Raw genomic sequence first — 18,242 nt, 5'->3', positions numbered from 1 at the left:
GTGCTTCACCTGCTGAGACTCAGAAGTGAAGTCTGAGCTTGACTATCTTGACAAGAAAAGTAGAGCAGCTTTGACTTTCTGTTTGTCTCATTCCATTTCACATGTGTTTCCCTCCTCTGCTCTTTCATCCTCATCTCTTTCTCGGGTTGAAAAGAAAAAAACAGCTGGACTGTCGAGGCCACTCAGCATTGTCATGCATACATGAGACTGTGCGTTCACCCCCTGGCTCCACATTAAAAAAAATGTGAGTGACTTTTAGTATAAGTTCTGAACAAAGCCATTCGATTGATAGTATGCTTATAGTCTGTATATCTGGGATAATTAATACTGTGGAAAAAATACATTTAATTTGCATATTAATTAAGTTCTAACCTTGGATAGGTTTAATGGAAGCTTTGGAAGTCATCTATGACATGACAGCTCTTCCCCATACCAGACTTCCTGCGTTGCTGAGCCTTTAGTGTCCTTGGAAATTTAAAACTAGTTGCTAGAGCCTTCACATGCCTCCACCTCTTTTATCCTCTAGAGGGCAGTGCCATCACCACTGAGAGCCACAGATTCAAAAGTGGTTGTATCCATCCTATATATAGCTGAATTTGCTAAAACTGGTAAATTTAAGGAATCTATTAAATTATTAAATGCAGTAAAGATAAATATCCATATTGTCAGGGATATCTTTTCTTTGTCTTTAAACTGGCTGTTTTGGGTTTTGTTTGTTTGTTTGTTTGTTTTGTTTTTTTACCAGAGCACAGCTCAGCTCTGGCTTATGGTAGTGCTGGAGATTGAACCTGAGACTTTGGAGCCTCAGGCATGAGAGTCTCTTCGCATTACCATTATACTGTCTGTCCTTTGCCTGGCTCTTTGATATCTCTCTTTCTTTTTAATTAAACAAGAAGATTTTAATTAAACAATAAGATTTTTTATTTATCCCCTTTTGTTGCCCTTGTTTTTTATTGTTGTTATAGTTATTATTATTGTAGTTATTGATGTCATCGTTGTTGGATAGAACAGAGAGAAATGGAGAGAGGAGGGGAAGACAGAGAGAGGGAAAGAAAGATAGACACCTGCAGACCTGCTTCACCGCCTGTGAAGCAACTACAGGTGGGGAGCTGGGGGCTCGAACCAGGACCCTTTACGCCGGTCCTTGCGCTTTGCACCACCTGCGCTTAACCCATTGTGCTACTGCCCGACTCCCTGCCAAGAGTTTTTAATCCTTATTTATTTATTGTTGGATAAAGACAGAAATTGAGAGGGGAAAGAGGGAGTGAGATAGACACCTGCAGCCCTGCTTCACTGCTCGTGAAGTTTTCCTCTTGCAGGTGGGTACCAGGGACTTGAACCCGGGTCCTTGCAGTCTGTAATGTGTGCACTCAAGTAGGTGCAACCACTGCTGGGCCCCTAACATCTCTTCTAATATATAATACAGCAAAAAAACATTTTTTTTCCTGGCATAAGTAAGCTTCCTAAGCTGTCACTTCCTTCTTACACATAGGCTGCTCTCCTTTACTTTAATATGTGTGTGTGTGTGTTTTCCCTTTTGTTGCCCTTGTTTTTTATTGTTGTTGTAGTTATTGTTGTTCTCCTTTACTTTTTGAGAATAAACCAGACAAGACTTAGATATACTATTCAACCAAACATTCCCCTCTTAGAACCGATTTCCCTTTGGCTACTTTCCTCCTTTAAAGAACATATACTTTTTGAGACAGATTAACACCCTGGTGAATATTAGGAGTTCTATATATTTCCCCACCAGGGTTCAGATCTTATGTGTGCCTTTCCCTAGGATACCAGGTATGTATGTAACATTGAACAGTCTTCCAGGTTCTGGAAACTTTCTACCCCTTGAATTTTGAGTGTCTTTAACACATTTAAATCCCTTTTCATCTGTATATTCCTGTAAGTATTCCTGTATGTAGATAGACTTTTGTATATGCGTCTTTTCCTAGCACATATTTCAGTTTCTAATTCCAGAAGACATGCGCGTGCACACTAGCCTGCAACATTAGTTTTTCAGATATCTTGTAGATAAGTGGTTCATTGATACTTTCTAGCTTCTTATACTTCATATGCTCTAGTAATTATATTGTTAGCATCTTTCTTCAGTTTTGTCACTGACAATGAATTGTTCTCTTTTCTGAAAGAACTTAATATGAGCTTTGTCTGTCCCCCCTTCAGCCCCCCCCCCCAAAAAAGTAAGGGAGATTTATTTTAATTTGTTCCAGTTACACAGGGCCATATCTTTTCAAATAACAAATCTCTGCAATTTATTATTTGAAGAAATATATTGCTTCAGTCCCTCCAGTGAAAACAATTTTTTGCCAGTTTTACATTTCAGTTATGCTTTTTCTTCTTTTACCAGCCAAATTTGGGAAGGTCAGATTAATTTTATTATCCTGAGTGAAAGCTTAATGAGAAAGAAATAATTTTTCTGAATATTTATGTATAAATTACTTTTGTGTGATAGTTTTCTATTACCCATATCACAACCCTTTGAAGGAATGATTGACTTGTTAATAAAGCTAGATGGGGAAAAACTATGCTATGCTATATTAACTGGGATGTTGACATTAACTCTTTCTGTTTTGTCTAGATGTCCCTGGTAGATTTGGGAAAGAAGCTTTTAGAAGCAGCACGAGCAGGTCAAGATGATGAAGTTCGTATTTTGATGGCCAATGGAGCTCCTTTTACTACAGACTGGGTAAAGAATGATCTTAACATTGCTTGCTTTTCCTTACTTGTTTTGAAATTGTTCCTCCTCCTTTTTATGGGGAGGGGGATGCGCTCATGGTTTACAGTAAGTATAGTTGTTAACACATGGGTAAAATTTCTCATCTCACCTGATAGGTGTCTGCAAAGCACTCCATGCTCCCCCCAGCCTATGTCCTCCTCCATCACCAATGAATGCACCAGGACCTGAAAGCCCACCCCCACCCCCCAGTCCTTTGATTTAGTGCAATATAGTTTTGAATTTTTCTTGATAAAAAATGTCAGTTGTGCCTATAAATAGTAGAGGTTTACTGTTTAATTGCTTAGAGGTTTACTGTTTAATTGCTTATAATTTTATATTCATAGCTATCCTCTGAAGTGACTGCTTCATACCATTTCCTTGATACTGGGCAGTATTATCCAAGTACTTTGTCTACAAAAGAGTTTGTTAAACTGTGGCAGTCAGTGTAGGATGATTGTAAAATGTAGCTGATTACAATGTATTTAAAGGTCTTAAAATTGCAGAGGCAGAGATTTTAATTTAAAATACAACAAATGAAGGTTAGGGCTGATGTTAAGTGCTTCTAAAAAGAAAAAAAAAAGTTTATTTCAGTTGATACTTATAAAACTATTGAAGACATGACCAAAGAGGAAGAAAGGAATGGAGATGAGGTCTTAGTAGGTGCAGAAGTGAGGAAGACCACAATCTAACACTTTCATTCAGGTGGTAAATAAACAGGTGGCATTGGGAATATGAAAGGCTAGAAGTCTGGATGGATTCTCCCAGTGGCAGCAACTAGAGATTCTGGCTTTTTTAAGTTTTTTTTTTTTTAAATCTTTATTTATTGGATAGAGACAGCCAGAAATCAAGAGGGAAGGGGGTGATAGAGAAGGAGAGAAACGGAGAGACACCACTAGCAAAGTTTCCCCCTGCAGGTGGGGACTGGGATCTCAAACTCGGGTCCTTGAGCATTATAGTACATGTGCTCAACCAAGTGCACTCCCACCCCATGTCTATAATTTCTTGTTGTTGCTGGGACGTCACTGTTCCTAGCCAGTTTTTCAGGTAAAGGGAAAGATGTCATAGCACTGAAGCTTTTCCCCAATGTCATAATACTCACATGTGGTTTGAACCTGCGGTCATGCACATGACAAAGCAGGCACTCTCCTAGGTGAGCTGTCTTACTTGCCCAAGTTCCTGATTTGGGAATTTTTTATTTGGGAGGTAGCACAGAGGCTAGAGTGCTGCACTTACAAGCATGAGTTTGCTCATCGACATTGCTTGTGTCTGATATTTGCTCTCATGTCCTGCCCCCCCCCCACACTTACCTTTAAAAAAAACAAACAGATAAAGATGGGTGGGGGAGAAAGCATAATGTTTATGTAAAGAAACTCATGTCTGAGTGTCTGGAGTAATAAGTAGTTATTATTGTTGTTATTGATGTTGTCATTATTAGATAGGACAGAGAGAAATGGAGAGAGGGAGAGAAAGATAGACGCCTGCAGATCTGCTTCACCGCCTGTGAAGCGACTCCCCTGCAGGTGGGGAGCTGAGGGCTTGAACCGGGATCCTTACACCGGTCCCTGCTCTTTGCACCATGTGCATTTAACCCGGTGCACTACCCCCCAACTCCCTGTTTTTTAAGACAGACCATAGCATTGGAGTTTTCCTTTTTTTTATTCTCTCTCTCTTTCTCTCAGATTTTTATTTACTTTTTAATGAGAAAGATAGGAGATAGAGAAAGAACCAGATATCACTCTGGTACATGTGCTGCCAGGGACTGAACTTGGGACTTCATGCTTGAGAGTCCAGTGCTTTATCCACTGCACCAGACCACCCACTAGCACTGGAATTTTCCAAGTTGCTTTAGCATTCCTGTGTGGTGCTGTGTGACTCTAACCTGGGCCATGTGCACAGCAAGGCGTACCCTACCTGGTTAGCTATTTCTTTGACCCTCTTTATGAGCTCTTTAAGATTACTCCGGCTCTTTAATTAATTGATTTTTAAGCCCTACTAAGTGATTGAATGTAAAAATATATGCTATTGCATTTCCTTGATATGAATTTGATATATGAAAAAAAAAGTTTTGTTTGAATGGAATAAAGAAAACTTTCTAGAAAACTCAGAAAACACTTCCTTTTTGAAAAAAAATTATTTATATAATAATATATAATAATTTATATAAATAATATTATTTATTTATTTTTATTTGCCTCCAGGGTTATTGCTGGGGCTTGGGTCCTACACTGCGAACCCACTGCTCCTGAAGGCTGTTTTCCCCCGTTTGTTGCCCTTGTTCTTGTTGTTGTTATTGATGTTGTCGTTGTATAGGACAGAGAGAAATGGAGAGGGGAGGGGAAGACAGAGAGGGGGAGAGAAAGAGAGACACCTGCAGACCTGCTGCATCGTCCATGAAGCGACCCCCCTGCAGGTGGAGAGCTGGGGGCTTGAACCTGGATCCTTACACCATTCCTTGCTTTACACTATGTGCGCTTAACCTGCTGCACTAGCGCCTGGCCCCCCTATTTTATTTATTAATGAGAGGGATAGGAGGAGAGAAAGCATATAAAGAAGCAGGAAGCAGACATCACTGGTACATGTGCTGCTGGGGAGCGAACTCAGGACCTCATGCTTGAGAGTCCAGCACTTCATCCAGTGTGCCACCTCCTGGACCACACCATAATTATTTATAATTCTTGACAAAATCAATTTTGTTTAGGTCATTAGATTAAATTAAAATGTGACCTAGGTAAGTCAGAAGAGAAAGACTAGAGTGATCCATTTTCTATGCAAGATCTAAAGAAACAAGCTAAAAGCTAGAGAACTGATTGGTGATAACCAGGAGTGGAGTGGGGGGATAGGTAGCATTGGGTGAAGGTGCTCAGGAGGTATAAGCTTCCATTAATAAACTGGTAAGTTGTAGAGATTGATGTACAGTATGGCAACTATAGTTAATAAGAATTGGCTGCATATTTTGAAGGACTAGATCTGAAAAATTCTCACTGTAAGAAAATACATTTTGAGGGGTCGTGTGGTGGCGCACATGGTTAATGCGTAAGTACCTGGGTTTGAGCCTCCACTCCCTAGCTGCAAGGAGGTGCTTCACAAGAGGTAAAGCAGGTCTACAGGTGTCTCTCTTTCTTCCTCCCTTCATATCTCCCCTCCCCTTTCAATTTCTCTCTGTCCTATCAAGTATAACAGAAAGAAGAAGAAGAAAAAAAAAGGCAACCAAGAGTGGTAGATTTATAGTGCAGGCATCAACCCTCAGCAACAACCCTGGTGGAGCAGTTAAAAAAAGTATATCCATTTTCCCCCTGCTCTGGCGTATGATGGTGGCAGGAATGAATATGGGACCTCTGGTACCTCAGGCTTGAAAAATCTAATGCACTGCTGCTGGTGTTACCTCCCCAAGGGGGAAAATGTATCTACATATGGTGATGAAACTACTGGTTTTGTTTGTTTGTTTGTTTGTTGGAGGTCTTCTTTTATTTATTTTTTTATTGGGGAATTAATGTTTTATATTCAACAGTAAGTACAATGGTTTGTACATGCATAACATTCCCCAGTTTCCCATATAACAATACAGCCGCCACTAGGTCCTCTGAATCCTTCTTGGACCTGTAGTCTCCACACCCACCCACCCCAGAGTCTTTTACTTTGGTGCGATACGCCAATTCCATTTCAGGTTCTACTTCTGTTTTCTTTTCTGATCTTGTTTTTCAACTTCTGCCTGAGAGTGAGATCATCCCATATTCATCCTTCTGTTTCTGACTTATTTCACTCAACATGATTTTTTCAAGGTCCATCCAAGATCGGCTGAAAATGGTGAAGTTGCCATTTTTTACAGCTGAGTAGTATTCCATTGTGTATAGATACCACAACTTGCTCAGCCACTCATCTGTTGTTGGACACCTGGGTTGCTTCCAGGTTTTGGCTATTACAAATTGTGCTGCCAAGAACATATGTGTACACAGATCTTTTTAGATGGATATGTTGGGTTCCCTAGGATATATCCCCAGGAGAGGAATTGCAGGATCATAGGGTAGGTCCATTTCTAGCCTTCTGAGAGTTCTCCAGACTGTTCTCCACAGAGGTTGGACCAATTGACATTCCCATCAGAAGTGTAGGAGGGTTCCTTTTGACCCCACACCCTCTCCAGCATTTGCTGCTGTTATCTTTTCTGATGTATGACATTCTCACAGGAGTGAAGTGGTATCTCGTTGTTGTCTTTATTTGCATTTCTCTTATAACCAGAGACTTGGAGCATTTTTTCATGTGTTTTTAGGCCTTTTGGATCTCTTCTGTGGTGAATATTCTGTCCATGTCCTCCCCCCATTTTTGGATGGGGTTATTTGTTGTCTTGTTGTTGGAAACTACTGTTAATTGAACTTGCTGTATAGGGATCTTTTAAATATTTATTTATTTATTTATTTATTTATTTATTTATTTATCCTTTTGTTGCCCTTGTTGTTTTATTGTTGTTGTAGTTGTTGTTGTTATTGATGTCGCTCTTGGATAGGGCAGAGAGAAATGGAGAGAGAGGAGGGGAGACAGAGAGGAGGAAAAATAGACACCTGAAGACCTGCTTCGCCGCCTGTGAAGTGACTCTCCAGCAGAACCAGGAGCCCTACGCCGGTTCTTGTGCTTTCTTTGTGCCACGTGCGCTTAACCCACTGAACTGCCGAGCTGCTCCCTAGGGCTATTTTTATAATACATGCAAATATTGAACCACACTGTACCCCTCTGAAACTAATAGGTTGTTATGTATCAGTTACACCTCAGCTGAAACACAATGTAAAAATATGAAGAGACGAAATTTGAATTAAATGAAATAATGATTTTTTTTTTTCTTCCTCCTTGAGAAGTGTGTGGGGATTCTTCAAGGCTTCCCTGATATAATTGTAATGTGGATTTCTCTTGTGATACAGTTGGGAACTTCTCCACTTCATCTGGCAGCTCAGTATGGACATTACTCCACCACAGAAGTGCTGCTCCGAGCTGGTGTGAGTAGGGATGCCAGAACCAAGGTGGACCGAACGCCATTGCATATGGCAGCTTCTGAGGGCCATGCCAGCATTGTGGAGGTTTTGCTGAAGGTATGTGTTCTCTTCTTGCATGCTGCTTTTGAAACTGGGCCCTTAAAGCCTTGACTGTGTAAGAGCGATAAGGACACTGGTTTTGAACGCCAACTCTAGGTTTTCTGCTAACTACAGTTTTGTTAACTTGACACATACAGGATTATTATTTCAGTGTCAAATTATAAGCTTATTAATGCGCTATTTTATATCCTTATTTCAGAGTTTATTTTTTGCATTTCAGCTTTTTACACTTACAGCACATCTCCATTTGGACTAGTCATATTTCAAGTGCTTGGTAGCCCACTATAGCTGGTGGCTATAAAATTGGGCAGTGTACTTCTGCAGAGAGCCATTTCAATCCTTTATTCTGCACTGGTTTTAAAACTAAACATTTTTGTGTAAATATGGAGGCTATGGTGCCCGCTTTCATATGGAATTAAAGAGGTTTTAGAGGAATGCTCAGTTTCCTTCACTTCTTAAGGTTTCTAAGCCTTTACACTTATTGCTGGGTGATTGGGAAATAAACTGCTATACCTCTAAGAAATTAGAAAGAAATCAATCAGGAAAGTTAATATGACAGGAAATTGATTAAACCACCAGTGGGTGGTGATTCCTAGAATATACAAATAACTTGGTCCCCTGAAATAAAGACTTGACCGAGTTAGTAGAAAATTATTAAAGTTTAGTGGCTAGGATTTGCACATCAGGAATTCTCTATAATTCATGTTTTTAGGAAATCTCATATTTTGACATATCTACCTATCTCTATATCTCTATATTTCTTTTTAAAAATATTTATTTTCCCTTTTGTTGCTCTTGTCATTGTTGTTGTTATTGATGTCATCATTGTTGGATAGGACAGAGAGAAATGGAGAGAAAAGGGGACGACAGGGGGAGAGAAAGATAGACACTTGCAGAGCTGCTTCACCGCCTGTGAATCGACTCCCCTGCAGGTGGGGAGCCAGGGTCTTGAACTGGGATCCTTCCACTGATCCTTGTGCTTTGCACCACATACGATTAACCTGCTGCGCTACCGCCCAACTCCCATCTCTATATTTCTTTCTAGCATGGTGCTGATGTCAACGCGAAGGACATGTTAAAGATGACAGCTCTACATTGGGCCACAGAACACAATCATCAAGAGGTGGTGGAACTCTTAATCAAATATGGTGCCGATGTACACACGCAAAGTAAATTCTGTAAAACCGCATTTGATATCTCCATAGACAATGGGAATGAAGATCTAGCAGAGATTTTACAGGTAACTTTTGGTTTTTAACTTCAGAAAATGAACGAATCTTGTCTTGGAAACAAGCCAGCTTATAGCTTTTATTTTTGGACTTGATTGAGATTGGTCATTTCTTTTTTTTATTTTATTTTATTAATGAGAGGGGTGGGAGGAGAGAGAGAAACACCAGACATCACTCTGGCGCATGTGCTTCCAGGGACTGAACTTGGGACCTCATGCTTTATCCACTGTGCCACCTCCCAGACCACATCATTTCCTTTTTTTCATATTCTTTTTTTCATTACCTTTTGTTATTCTAATTGTAAGAGCATAATCTTTGCATGATGTTAGAAGATTAGGAAAATGATTATTCCTTATTTTTTTTTAATTTTGGAATTTACCTCCTATTTTATTTTATTTTTGTTACATATCTGTATACTCTATATTATTTATTTATTTATTTATTATTGGATAGAGACAGAGAAAAATTGAGGGAGTAGAGACAGAGAGGGAAAGAGACAGACACCTACATCCCTGCTTTATCGCTCATAAAGCTTTTCCCCTGCAGGTGGGGACCAGGGGCTTCAGCCTGTGTCCTTGCTCACTGTCAGGTGTGTGCTTAACTAGGTGCATCACCACCTGGCCCTAATACTGTATGTTTTTTCAAAGTGTGTTGTACTTCTACTCAAAAAAATGTTTCTTTAGCTAGATTAATATTGATATAAGTGATCTTTCCGTAATGCATTTTTAAATAATTTTTTCTCTTCAGTAGGATTCTTCTTAAGACCACATGGTCTGTTGCACTTGAGCTAGCTATTTAGGAGATGTTACATCTTCAAGAAAAGGAATTTTGCCTTGCTCCTTTCAATGCTTTTATTCCTAAGAGTGTAGTTTGGATAGGGAGAATAGTTAATGAGAAGGATGTGCTTCACCTAGGTACTGTTTATTTCCTGCTGAATATAGCAGAACAAAATTAATTTACCTTTGGTTTTTATTTTTTATTATTAATTTAATAGTGATTTATAAGATGACAGGCTTATAGTTTCAAACATACCTACCATCAGATTCTGTGCGCCACCCTCTGCGCCATCCACAATAACCCTCACGGTTCTCTAAAAGTCTAAGAGACAGGTTGACTCCTTTTTTCCCTTTTCTTTGCACATTCATGTGTTTCATTTCTCTGTGTTCCACACATTGGTAAAAACATTCAGTGACTGTCTTTAACCTCCTTACTTGTTAAACATAGTAATTTTCAGTTTTACTTTGTTAATATATTTTGTCCTAGAGAACACAATATCATCTTTTTCAGTCCCAAAGTAGTACTCCACAGAGTGTACATATTCCATAACTTCATTATCCAGTCATCTGATGAGCATTTAGGTTGCTTCTGTATTTTGGCTATTGTGAGTAAAGCAGCTGTGAACATAGGGGTCTACATGGCCCTTTGAATTAGTGTTTACATGTCTTTTGGATACATGCCCAAGGCTGGCATTGCTGAATCATAAAGTATTTCCATTTTGGATATCACTTAATTTGAATAATTTAATTTTGGCAGTCAATCGCAAGAGAATGCCTTCCAACTGTATTTCAGACTTTCAAGGCCAGAGAGATTGCTCCCCTGGTAGGGCACCTGTCTTGCCATACATGGGGTACTATGGTGCCAGGGGACTCTTCAGTGCTAAGATGTCTCCCCCCTCTCTGGAAAAGTCAGTCCAATGCAGTGAAGTTGTGCATGTGTGAGACCTTTGCAATAACCAAAAGAAAGAACTAGGGGAACTTAGGATACAAACTTACATTAAGGAGTTACCACTAGACTCTCAGTGTCCCATAAACAAAGGCTTTTCATTTGTATTTTATGATTATGTTTAAATTAGAGAATGCCCCTTTATGTTTTGTGTCTGTACTACATCCAGAGTCTGTGCTCTGTGTTCTGATTATCATCCTAAAAGCATTGTGGTGGTTTGTTCCCTAGATTGCTATGCAGAACCAAATCAACACAAACCCAGAGAGCCCTGACACTGTGACGATACATGCTGCAACACCGCAGTTTATCATCGGACCTGGAGGGGTGGTGAACCTAACAGGTCTGGTATCTTCAGAACATTCATCCAAGGCAACAGGTATTGAGATGCATATAGGCTAGCTGATGGGATTTTTAGGCTTTAGTAGGTATTCATCCTTTTAAGAAAGGACTCGTGGAGAATGAGGGTAAGATTTTTATCAGTCATCTTAGATTTATTTTTGGCATGATGGACAAAAATTAAAATTTCATGAGACAAAAATAATCAAAAGAAAGGTGATCTTGAAAACCTCTATTGCAGTATTATCCTTCAAAAGCCAGTGCTATCCAAACTTTTTGTTTGTTTGCTATTATTATCCTGGCTTTATAGAAATGTTGAATAAAGCAAAGTAGGATGTCAGGAAAGCGCCTTAACTTAAACTCCTTAAAAATTCAAACAAACATCTTTTCTCTTTTCTCCTAGATGAAACGGGTGTATCTGCTGTTCAGTTCGGAAACTCCTCCACGTCAGTATTAGCTACATTAGCCGCCTTAGCTGAAGCATCTGCTCCGTTGTCCAATTCTTCAGAAACTCCAGGTTAGAAAAATAAGACAAGGTGTATATTAAATGTTGAAGATTCAGATATTTACAGTGGCCAGCAAGGTGATTGAAAATGCTTAGGTGGACAGGGCTGAGGTTCACAGACATCTGATGAGATGGAGCAGGTTGAATGTAAAAGCATGAAGTCCTCTTCTATCTCATCCCTCCCCCTTCCCCTCCCCCTCCCTTCTCCCTTCTTCTCCCTTTCCCTTCTCCTCTACCCCTCCCCTTCCCCTCCCCCTATCCTTCCCTCCCCTCCCCTCTCCCATCTCTCTTATAAATAAATACAATCAACCTTAAAAAAAGTTAGAGAATTCAGAGCACTGCTCAACTCTGGCATAAGGTGATGCCTGAAATTGAACTTGTGACCTCTGGGATTTCAGACATGCAAACTGATGCCCTAACAGACTGGGCTATATTTCTGACTCAGTGCTTTCTTTCAACTGATATTTCATCCTCTTATAACAAAGTAGTGCTCACATATGCAGTCCAGTCTTTCTCCTCCTCCCCTTTGGTGCTTGGATTCTTTTGCTATATTTGATTTATTGTAGTAGTTACTGTAACAGATGGGAAATTTAGCATTAAAAAGTAATGCACAGGGAGTCAGGTAGTAGCACAGCGGGTTAAGCACAGATGGCGCAAAGCACAAGGACTGGCCTAAGGATCCTGGTTTGAGCCCCTGGCTCCCCACCTGCAGGGGGGTCACTTCACAAGCGGTGAAGCAGGCCTGCAGGTGTCTATCCTTCTCTTCCCCCTCTCTGCCTTCCCTTCCTCTCTCCATTTCTCTCTGTCCTATCTAACAATGATGACATCAATAACAACAACAATAAAAAATCAACAAGGGCTACAAAAGGGAAAATAAATAAAGAAAGAAATATTAAACAAAAAGAGTGGTATTGCTCCCCCCTCTCTGTCTTCCCCTCCTCTCTCCATTTCTTTCTGTCCTATCCAACAATGGCATCAATAACAACTACAACAATAAATAGCAAATTCAAGCCAGGCCATTCCATTTGGAAAGTTATTCCATAGTGAAGATACCATAGATTCCATAGTGAAGTGTTCTGGGGAGTGCAGCTGCCTTTGCCTTCACGGCCAAGTGGGACACTATTTATTCAACAATAAGCAGAGATCACATCTATACCATAGCTTACAGACATTTGTTATGTGTTAAATTAAAATGCCATGGAAACAAAAAACATGCCCCATCCCTTTTCTTGTTTTATTTTGTTTTTTAAAAAATATTTATCAAGAGAGAGTGAGAAGTGAGAGACACAGAGACCTGGGTCTGGCATATGTTGGTGCTGGTGGGGTCTGATCTTGGGGCCTCAGGCATGCAGGTCTGATGCACAGCTGCTATGCTGTCTCCCTGCCCCCCCTTTCTGTTTTAAAATAACAGAATATACAGATTATAATTTATGGGAGGATATATCGTGTTTTGTGTTAAATGAGTAGCTCAAAGTAGTTCTTGTGTTCACATTTCCATTTATTGGTTTACAAAGAAATCTATTTATTTTTTTATTATTATTTTTGTTTGTTTGTTTGTTTTCCTCCAGGGTTATTGCTGGGCTCAGTGCCTGCACCATGAATCCACCGCTCCTGGAGGCCATTTTTTCCCCCTTTTTGTTGCCCTAGTTGTTGCAGCCTCGTTGCGGTTATTATTGCCATTGTTGATATTGCTTTGTTGTTGGATAGGACAGAGAGAAATGGGGAGAGGAGGGGAAGACAGAGAGAGAGGGGAGAGAAAGATAGACACCTGCAGACCTGCTTCACCACCCGTGAAGCGACTCCCCTGCAGGTGGGGAGCCGGGGGCTCGAACCGGGATCCTTACGCCGGTCCCTGCACTTTGCGCCACTTGCGCTTAACCCACTGCGCCACTGCCCGACTCCCAAGAAATCTATTTATAATAATAGATGTATTTATTTGTTGGGTTTTATATTGGATCATATCTTATGTCTTGGGTAAGATGCTTAATGATCCAGAGAAAATGGTAACCAAGCAGATACAGTCCCAACCTCTGTTGACTTTTTGTGTGTGTGTGTGTGTGTGTGTGTGTGTGTATAAAGCAATATTTACTCAGCTAAGTAATTCACTCAGGTAATACTTCTAATTGACATTAAATAATAGGAATACAGGATTTTAATTTCCTAGAGGAAAAGACATTTAATCTGAAAATTAGTGGGTATGAACCCAAAGACAAAGCAGCAATTGTGTACAGAACCTACAAGTTTTAAGGTCCTGAGTTCAAGTACCCAGCATAGCATGTGCTAGAGTGATGCTATGGCTCTTCCCCCCAACCCCCCCACCCCCGTTAATAGATAACTCAACCTTAAAAAAGATTAGGTAGGAATTAGTGGGACAAATTCTGGGGGAAGAGTATTTTAGAAAGTGTGGCATATGTGAAACTTTGGAATCAGGAATGAGCTTGTCATTTCAGGGGATTTGGAGATCAGTGTGCCCTGCCCAGTCAGTGGGAGAGTATTTCATTATGTTTGAAGGTAAGATTATCGTGGCAGGGGTTGAACCTAGGGTCTTATGTATGTGAGACATGCATTCTATCACTGAGCTACAGTGATTATAAATGATCACTTTGATTCTAGGAGTTTAGCTAGAGCCTAATGCAGTCAATCAGGTAAGAGATAATGTTGGTATGGATTAGTACTTGGCAAAAAGATAAGGAGTGCATAGATTTGAGGGTTATTGGTGCGTAGAATTGGAAGTTATAATTGTTCACATATAGGCCTCACATAGCATTTTTACCTGGTCCTTTTAAAATCAAACCCCCCATCCCCCATAAAAGACTGTTATTGTAGATCAAGCTTTCAGTGCTATATTGACTTTGTTTTGCTCAGCTCTGTTATTCCCTGTGACCGAGCCATATTATCCCTGGACTAATTCACCTTTCATGATCACCTTTCATTTTTTCTGGTTTACTTTATATTTTTTATTTTTATTTTGCCTCCAGGGTTATTACTGGGGCTCGGTGCCTGCACTATGAATCCACTGCTCCTGGAGGCTATTTTTTCCCTTTCGTTGCCCTTGTTGTTTATCGTTTATTATTATTGTTATTGCTGCTGTCGTTGGATAGGACAGAGAGAAATTGAGAGAGGAGGGGAAAACAGAGAGGAGTGAGCAGACCTGCTTCACTGCTTGTAAAGTGACCCCCCATGCAGGTGGGGATCTGGGGGCTTGAACTGGGATCCTTGCACCAGTCCTTGCGTTTCATGCCATGTGTGCTTAGCCCAATGCACTACCACCTGGCACTGTTTTTTTAAAATATATATATATATATTTATTTATTTTCCCTTTTGCTGCTCTTGTTTTTTAATTGTTGTTGTAGTTATTGATGTCATCATTGTTGTTGGATAGGACAGAGAGAAATGGAAAGTGGAGAGGAAGACAGAGAGGGAGATAGAAAGATAGACACCTGCAGACCTGCTTCACTGCTTGTGAAGTGACTCCCCTGCAGTTGGGGAGCCGGGGGCTTGAACCAGGATCCTTAGGCCGGTCCTTGCACTTTGTGCCACTTGCACTTAACCTGCTGCACTAGCACCTCCCCCCCCCCCTTTTAAAATTGGCCAGCAGCTTTATTGAAGAGAGACAGACCCTCCTGCACCTGTGGATGTGTAAGCCATGGCTTCAGGCTTAGGCATCCAGGGTCCTGCAGTTTGGAGTCATTTTATCTTTAGAGCAACTTCTGTTAGGCTTTTACTGTTGTTTTTAGGGCTTCTTCCTACACCGACTTTTACAGAAAGAGAGGGGCCCAGCAGTGGCTCACCTAGTAGAATACACAAATTACCAAATGCAAGTACCCAGGTTCAAGCCCCCAGTCTCCACCTGCAAGAGGGAAGCTTCACAAGTGGTGAAGCAGGTCTGCCGGTGTCCCTGTTTTTCTCTCCCTCTCTATCTCCCCCTCCCCTCTCAATTTCTTTCTTTTTTTTTAAATTTTTTTTAGTTTTATTTTGATTTTGAAGATGAGCACAATAATCACACAAAGGTTTTACAAAATACCCACATACTAATGAAATGTAGCATGTTGGAGAAAAGAAACTAGTATCCTTAATAGTACATAAAATAATGAACCTAAATTTTTTTTTTTTTTTTTTTTTTTTTTGTCTCCAGGGTTATTGCTGGTGCTGGGTGCCTGCACCACGAATCCACTGCTCCTGCAGGCTATTTTTTTCCCTTTTGTTGCCGTTGTTGTGGTTATTATTGTTGTTGTTGTTGCATAGGACAGAGAGAAATGGCAAGAGTAGGGGAAGACAGAGAGGGGGAGAGAAAGATAGACACCTGCAGACTTGCCTCACCGCCTGTGAAGCGACTCCCCTGCAGGTGGGGAGCCAGGGGCTTGAACCAGGATCCTTACACTGGTCCTTGCGCTTCCTGCAATGTGCGCTTAACCTGATATGCTACTACTACCTGACCCCTATATATTAATATTTTAAATTAGATTTATGTTACAAAGTCTATTCTTTGTTTTCAATGATAAAACTGAGTTTGCTGCTCAGACCTTACTCTCAATTTCTTTCTGTCCTATCAAATAAAAGAATGGAAGAAAAAAGAAAGAAAGAAGGAAAATGGCTGTTGGAAATGGTGGGTTTGTTGTGTAGTACTGAGTTCTAGTGATAACCTTGGTGGCAATTAAAAAAAAAGTAATTAAAAAAGAGAGAGAGATGGAAAAATACCACAGCACTAAAGCATTCTCCAGTGGGGTGAGGGCTGTGCTCAAACCTGGTTAATGCAGGCACACCATCCAGGTAAGCTATTTTGCTGGCCCAATTTCTATTAAGATTTAAAGTGTTTTTCCAAAGATGTAGTTGATTCATTTGGTGTCTTTCCCCTTGTTTTTCTGCTCTTAGTGAAATTTTAGTCAGACCTCCCTGTTGACTGATTGCTGAGCTGAGGCCTCACCCACTTGTGATTTCACTGCTCCAGTATTTTTTTACTCAGTAAGCCACATGCTGTCTCCATCAAGATACCTCCCAGGTGTCCTTGCCACAACATGCTTGTCTTTTTTCCTTTTCCTAAAATAGAACAATAGAATAAAGGCATTGATTTTGAGGGATGCTGTTGAGCGAGCTTCATAGACTCCATTGGTTTTGCTTTTCAATTTCAGATTCGAGTACAGTCATTGTACATTTGAAACTTAGTTCTTTTCTTGAATATGGTATCTATTTGATTGTTGAAATACTGCTACATAGAATGTTCATTCTTTTGGAATATTTTAAAGCTAGTTCCTTATTTTCTTTGGATTTTATAGTATTATTCAAGAGGCATGTTGATCTCAAATATTTTCAATGACACTGTAGATTACCTGGAATCTCTTTGTAAAGTATAATTTGACTTTTGATGTAGGTCAATGAATACTTGTTTTTTTATCCAAAGGTTTTATATTTGGAGATTGTGTGTATGTGTTTAATAACACTCTTTTGAAAGTTTTTAGGCTTTATGTTTTATGTATTCCACTGTTGGGCAGTTCTTAAGTTTTTTTTGGGGGGGCGCTCTAATTTTCACATAATTGACTTCTTTTTAATTTTCACTTTTTTTTTCCGTAGACCAACTTACAAAGAAAGCTTTTTAGATTAAAGACAGTAACGCTTATTATTTTAATAACAGTCATTGCAAACAGTGAAAAGATGAAAGTTCTCCAATTGTGCCTTGATTGTGTGTGATCTGACAGACTTCTTACATGTGCTTATGCTTTGAATTATTTACTGTGTGTAGTTAGCATTCAGCCAGACTGTACGTTTCTTTTTTCATATGGATATTTTTAAAAAATCAAAGCAATAATTAATGTGTTTGAAAACCTTCATAGTTGTCTTACATTACTATTTGATGTCATATATTTTATTTTATCATTATTTCCCTGAAAGTTTCTTAAGTGCATGGTGATAAAGCCCAAGCTTGGCTTAAAGCAAAATAAAAATTATCTCAAAACATAACATTTGTTTGCATTTTGAGTATTACTCTCTGTGGTTTGTGTTGTGACCCTTGATTTTACTAACACAGTAGCAGCGTTGAAGCCAGGCCTGTCTCCTTAAGTTTATACTTAGGAAAAAAGAAAGATTTATCTTGCCTTTTAAAAAAGTAATACACACACACACACACATATGTGACTTCTGTCTTTAATGTAAATCCTGTATGTAGTCTGCTGGGGCTTGTTAGCAGTCCATCATGTTTCAGGGAAACTATTTAAATGGTTTCTTGATTTCAGGAGAAAATTATTTAATAGCACTTTCTATAAAATAGTGCCTCAAATAATGCATTAAGAAGATCATGTGATTTTGATAAATTTTATGCTATTTTCTTTTTTCTGAACTAGTTATATTATAACTAATTTTATTTTATTTTATTTTTACCAGAGCACTACTCGGGACTGGCTCATGGTGGTTTGGGGTTTTGAACCTGGGACTTTGAAGTCTCAGGCACGAGAGTCTCTTTGCATAACCATTATGCTATCTCCCCCATCCTATTACAACTCTTTATGTTGACAATTTTGAGGCCCATAGAAAAATTGTGGATGAGTTTTTTTTTTAACTTTTTTGTTAATATTTATTTATTCCTTTTTGTTGCCCTGTTGTATTATTGTTGTAGTTATTGTTGTCGTTGGATAGGACAGAGAGAAATGGAG

The 18,242-nt window shown here is 39.6% G+C and overlaps 1 protein-coding gene across 9 annotated transcripts in view; it reads left to right on the top strand.

Moving 5' to 3' along the window:
• The window catches only part of GABPB1 (GA binding protein transcription factor subunit beta 1), a 65,019-nt gene that overhangs the window by 31,686 nt on the left and 15,091 nt on the right, over nt 1-18,242 (top strand). For 3 of the 9 annotated variants that reach the window (XM_060174653.1, XM_060174654.1, XM_060174655.1), the window contains 6 exons: nt 155-244; nt 2,591-2,698; nt 7,636-7,803; nt 8,852-9,046; nt 10,986-11,133; nt 11,497-11,610. In XM_060174653.1, the coding sequence (XP_060030636.1) occupies nt 2,591-2,698; nt 7,636-7,803; nt 8,852-9,046; nt 10,986-11,133; nt 11,497-11,610 (733 nt within the window). In that variant the 5' untranslated portion in view covers nt 155-244. The remainder of the gene's footprint in view (nt 1-154; nt 245-2,590; nt 2,699-7,635; nt 7,804-8,851; nt 9,047-10,985; nt 11,134-11,496; nt 11,611-18,242) is intronic. The other 6 variants (XM_060174652.1, XM_060174650.1, XM_007517336.3 and 3 more) reach the window with 2 other exon arrangements.

The sequence above is a fragment of the Erinaceus europaeus genome, chromosome 16 (genome assembly GCF_950295315.1).
Source record: "Erinaceus europaeus chromosome 16, mEriEur2.1, whole genome shotgun sequence".
Classification (NCBI taxonomy): Eukaryota; Metazoa; Chordata; class Mammalia; order Eulipotyphla; family Erinaceidae; genus Erinaceus; species Erinaceus europaeus.
This window is presented reverse-complemented; position numbering and strand designations above follow the sequence as displayed.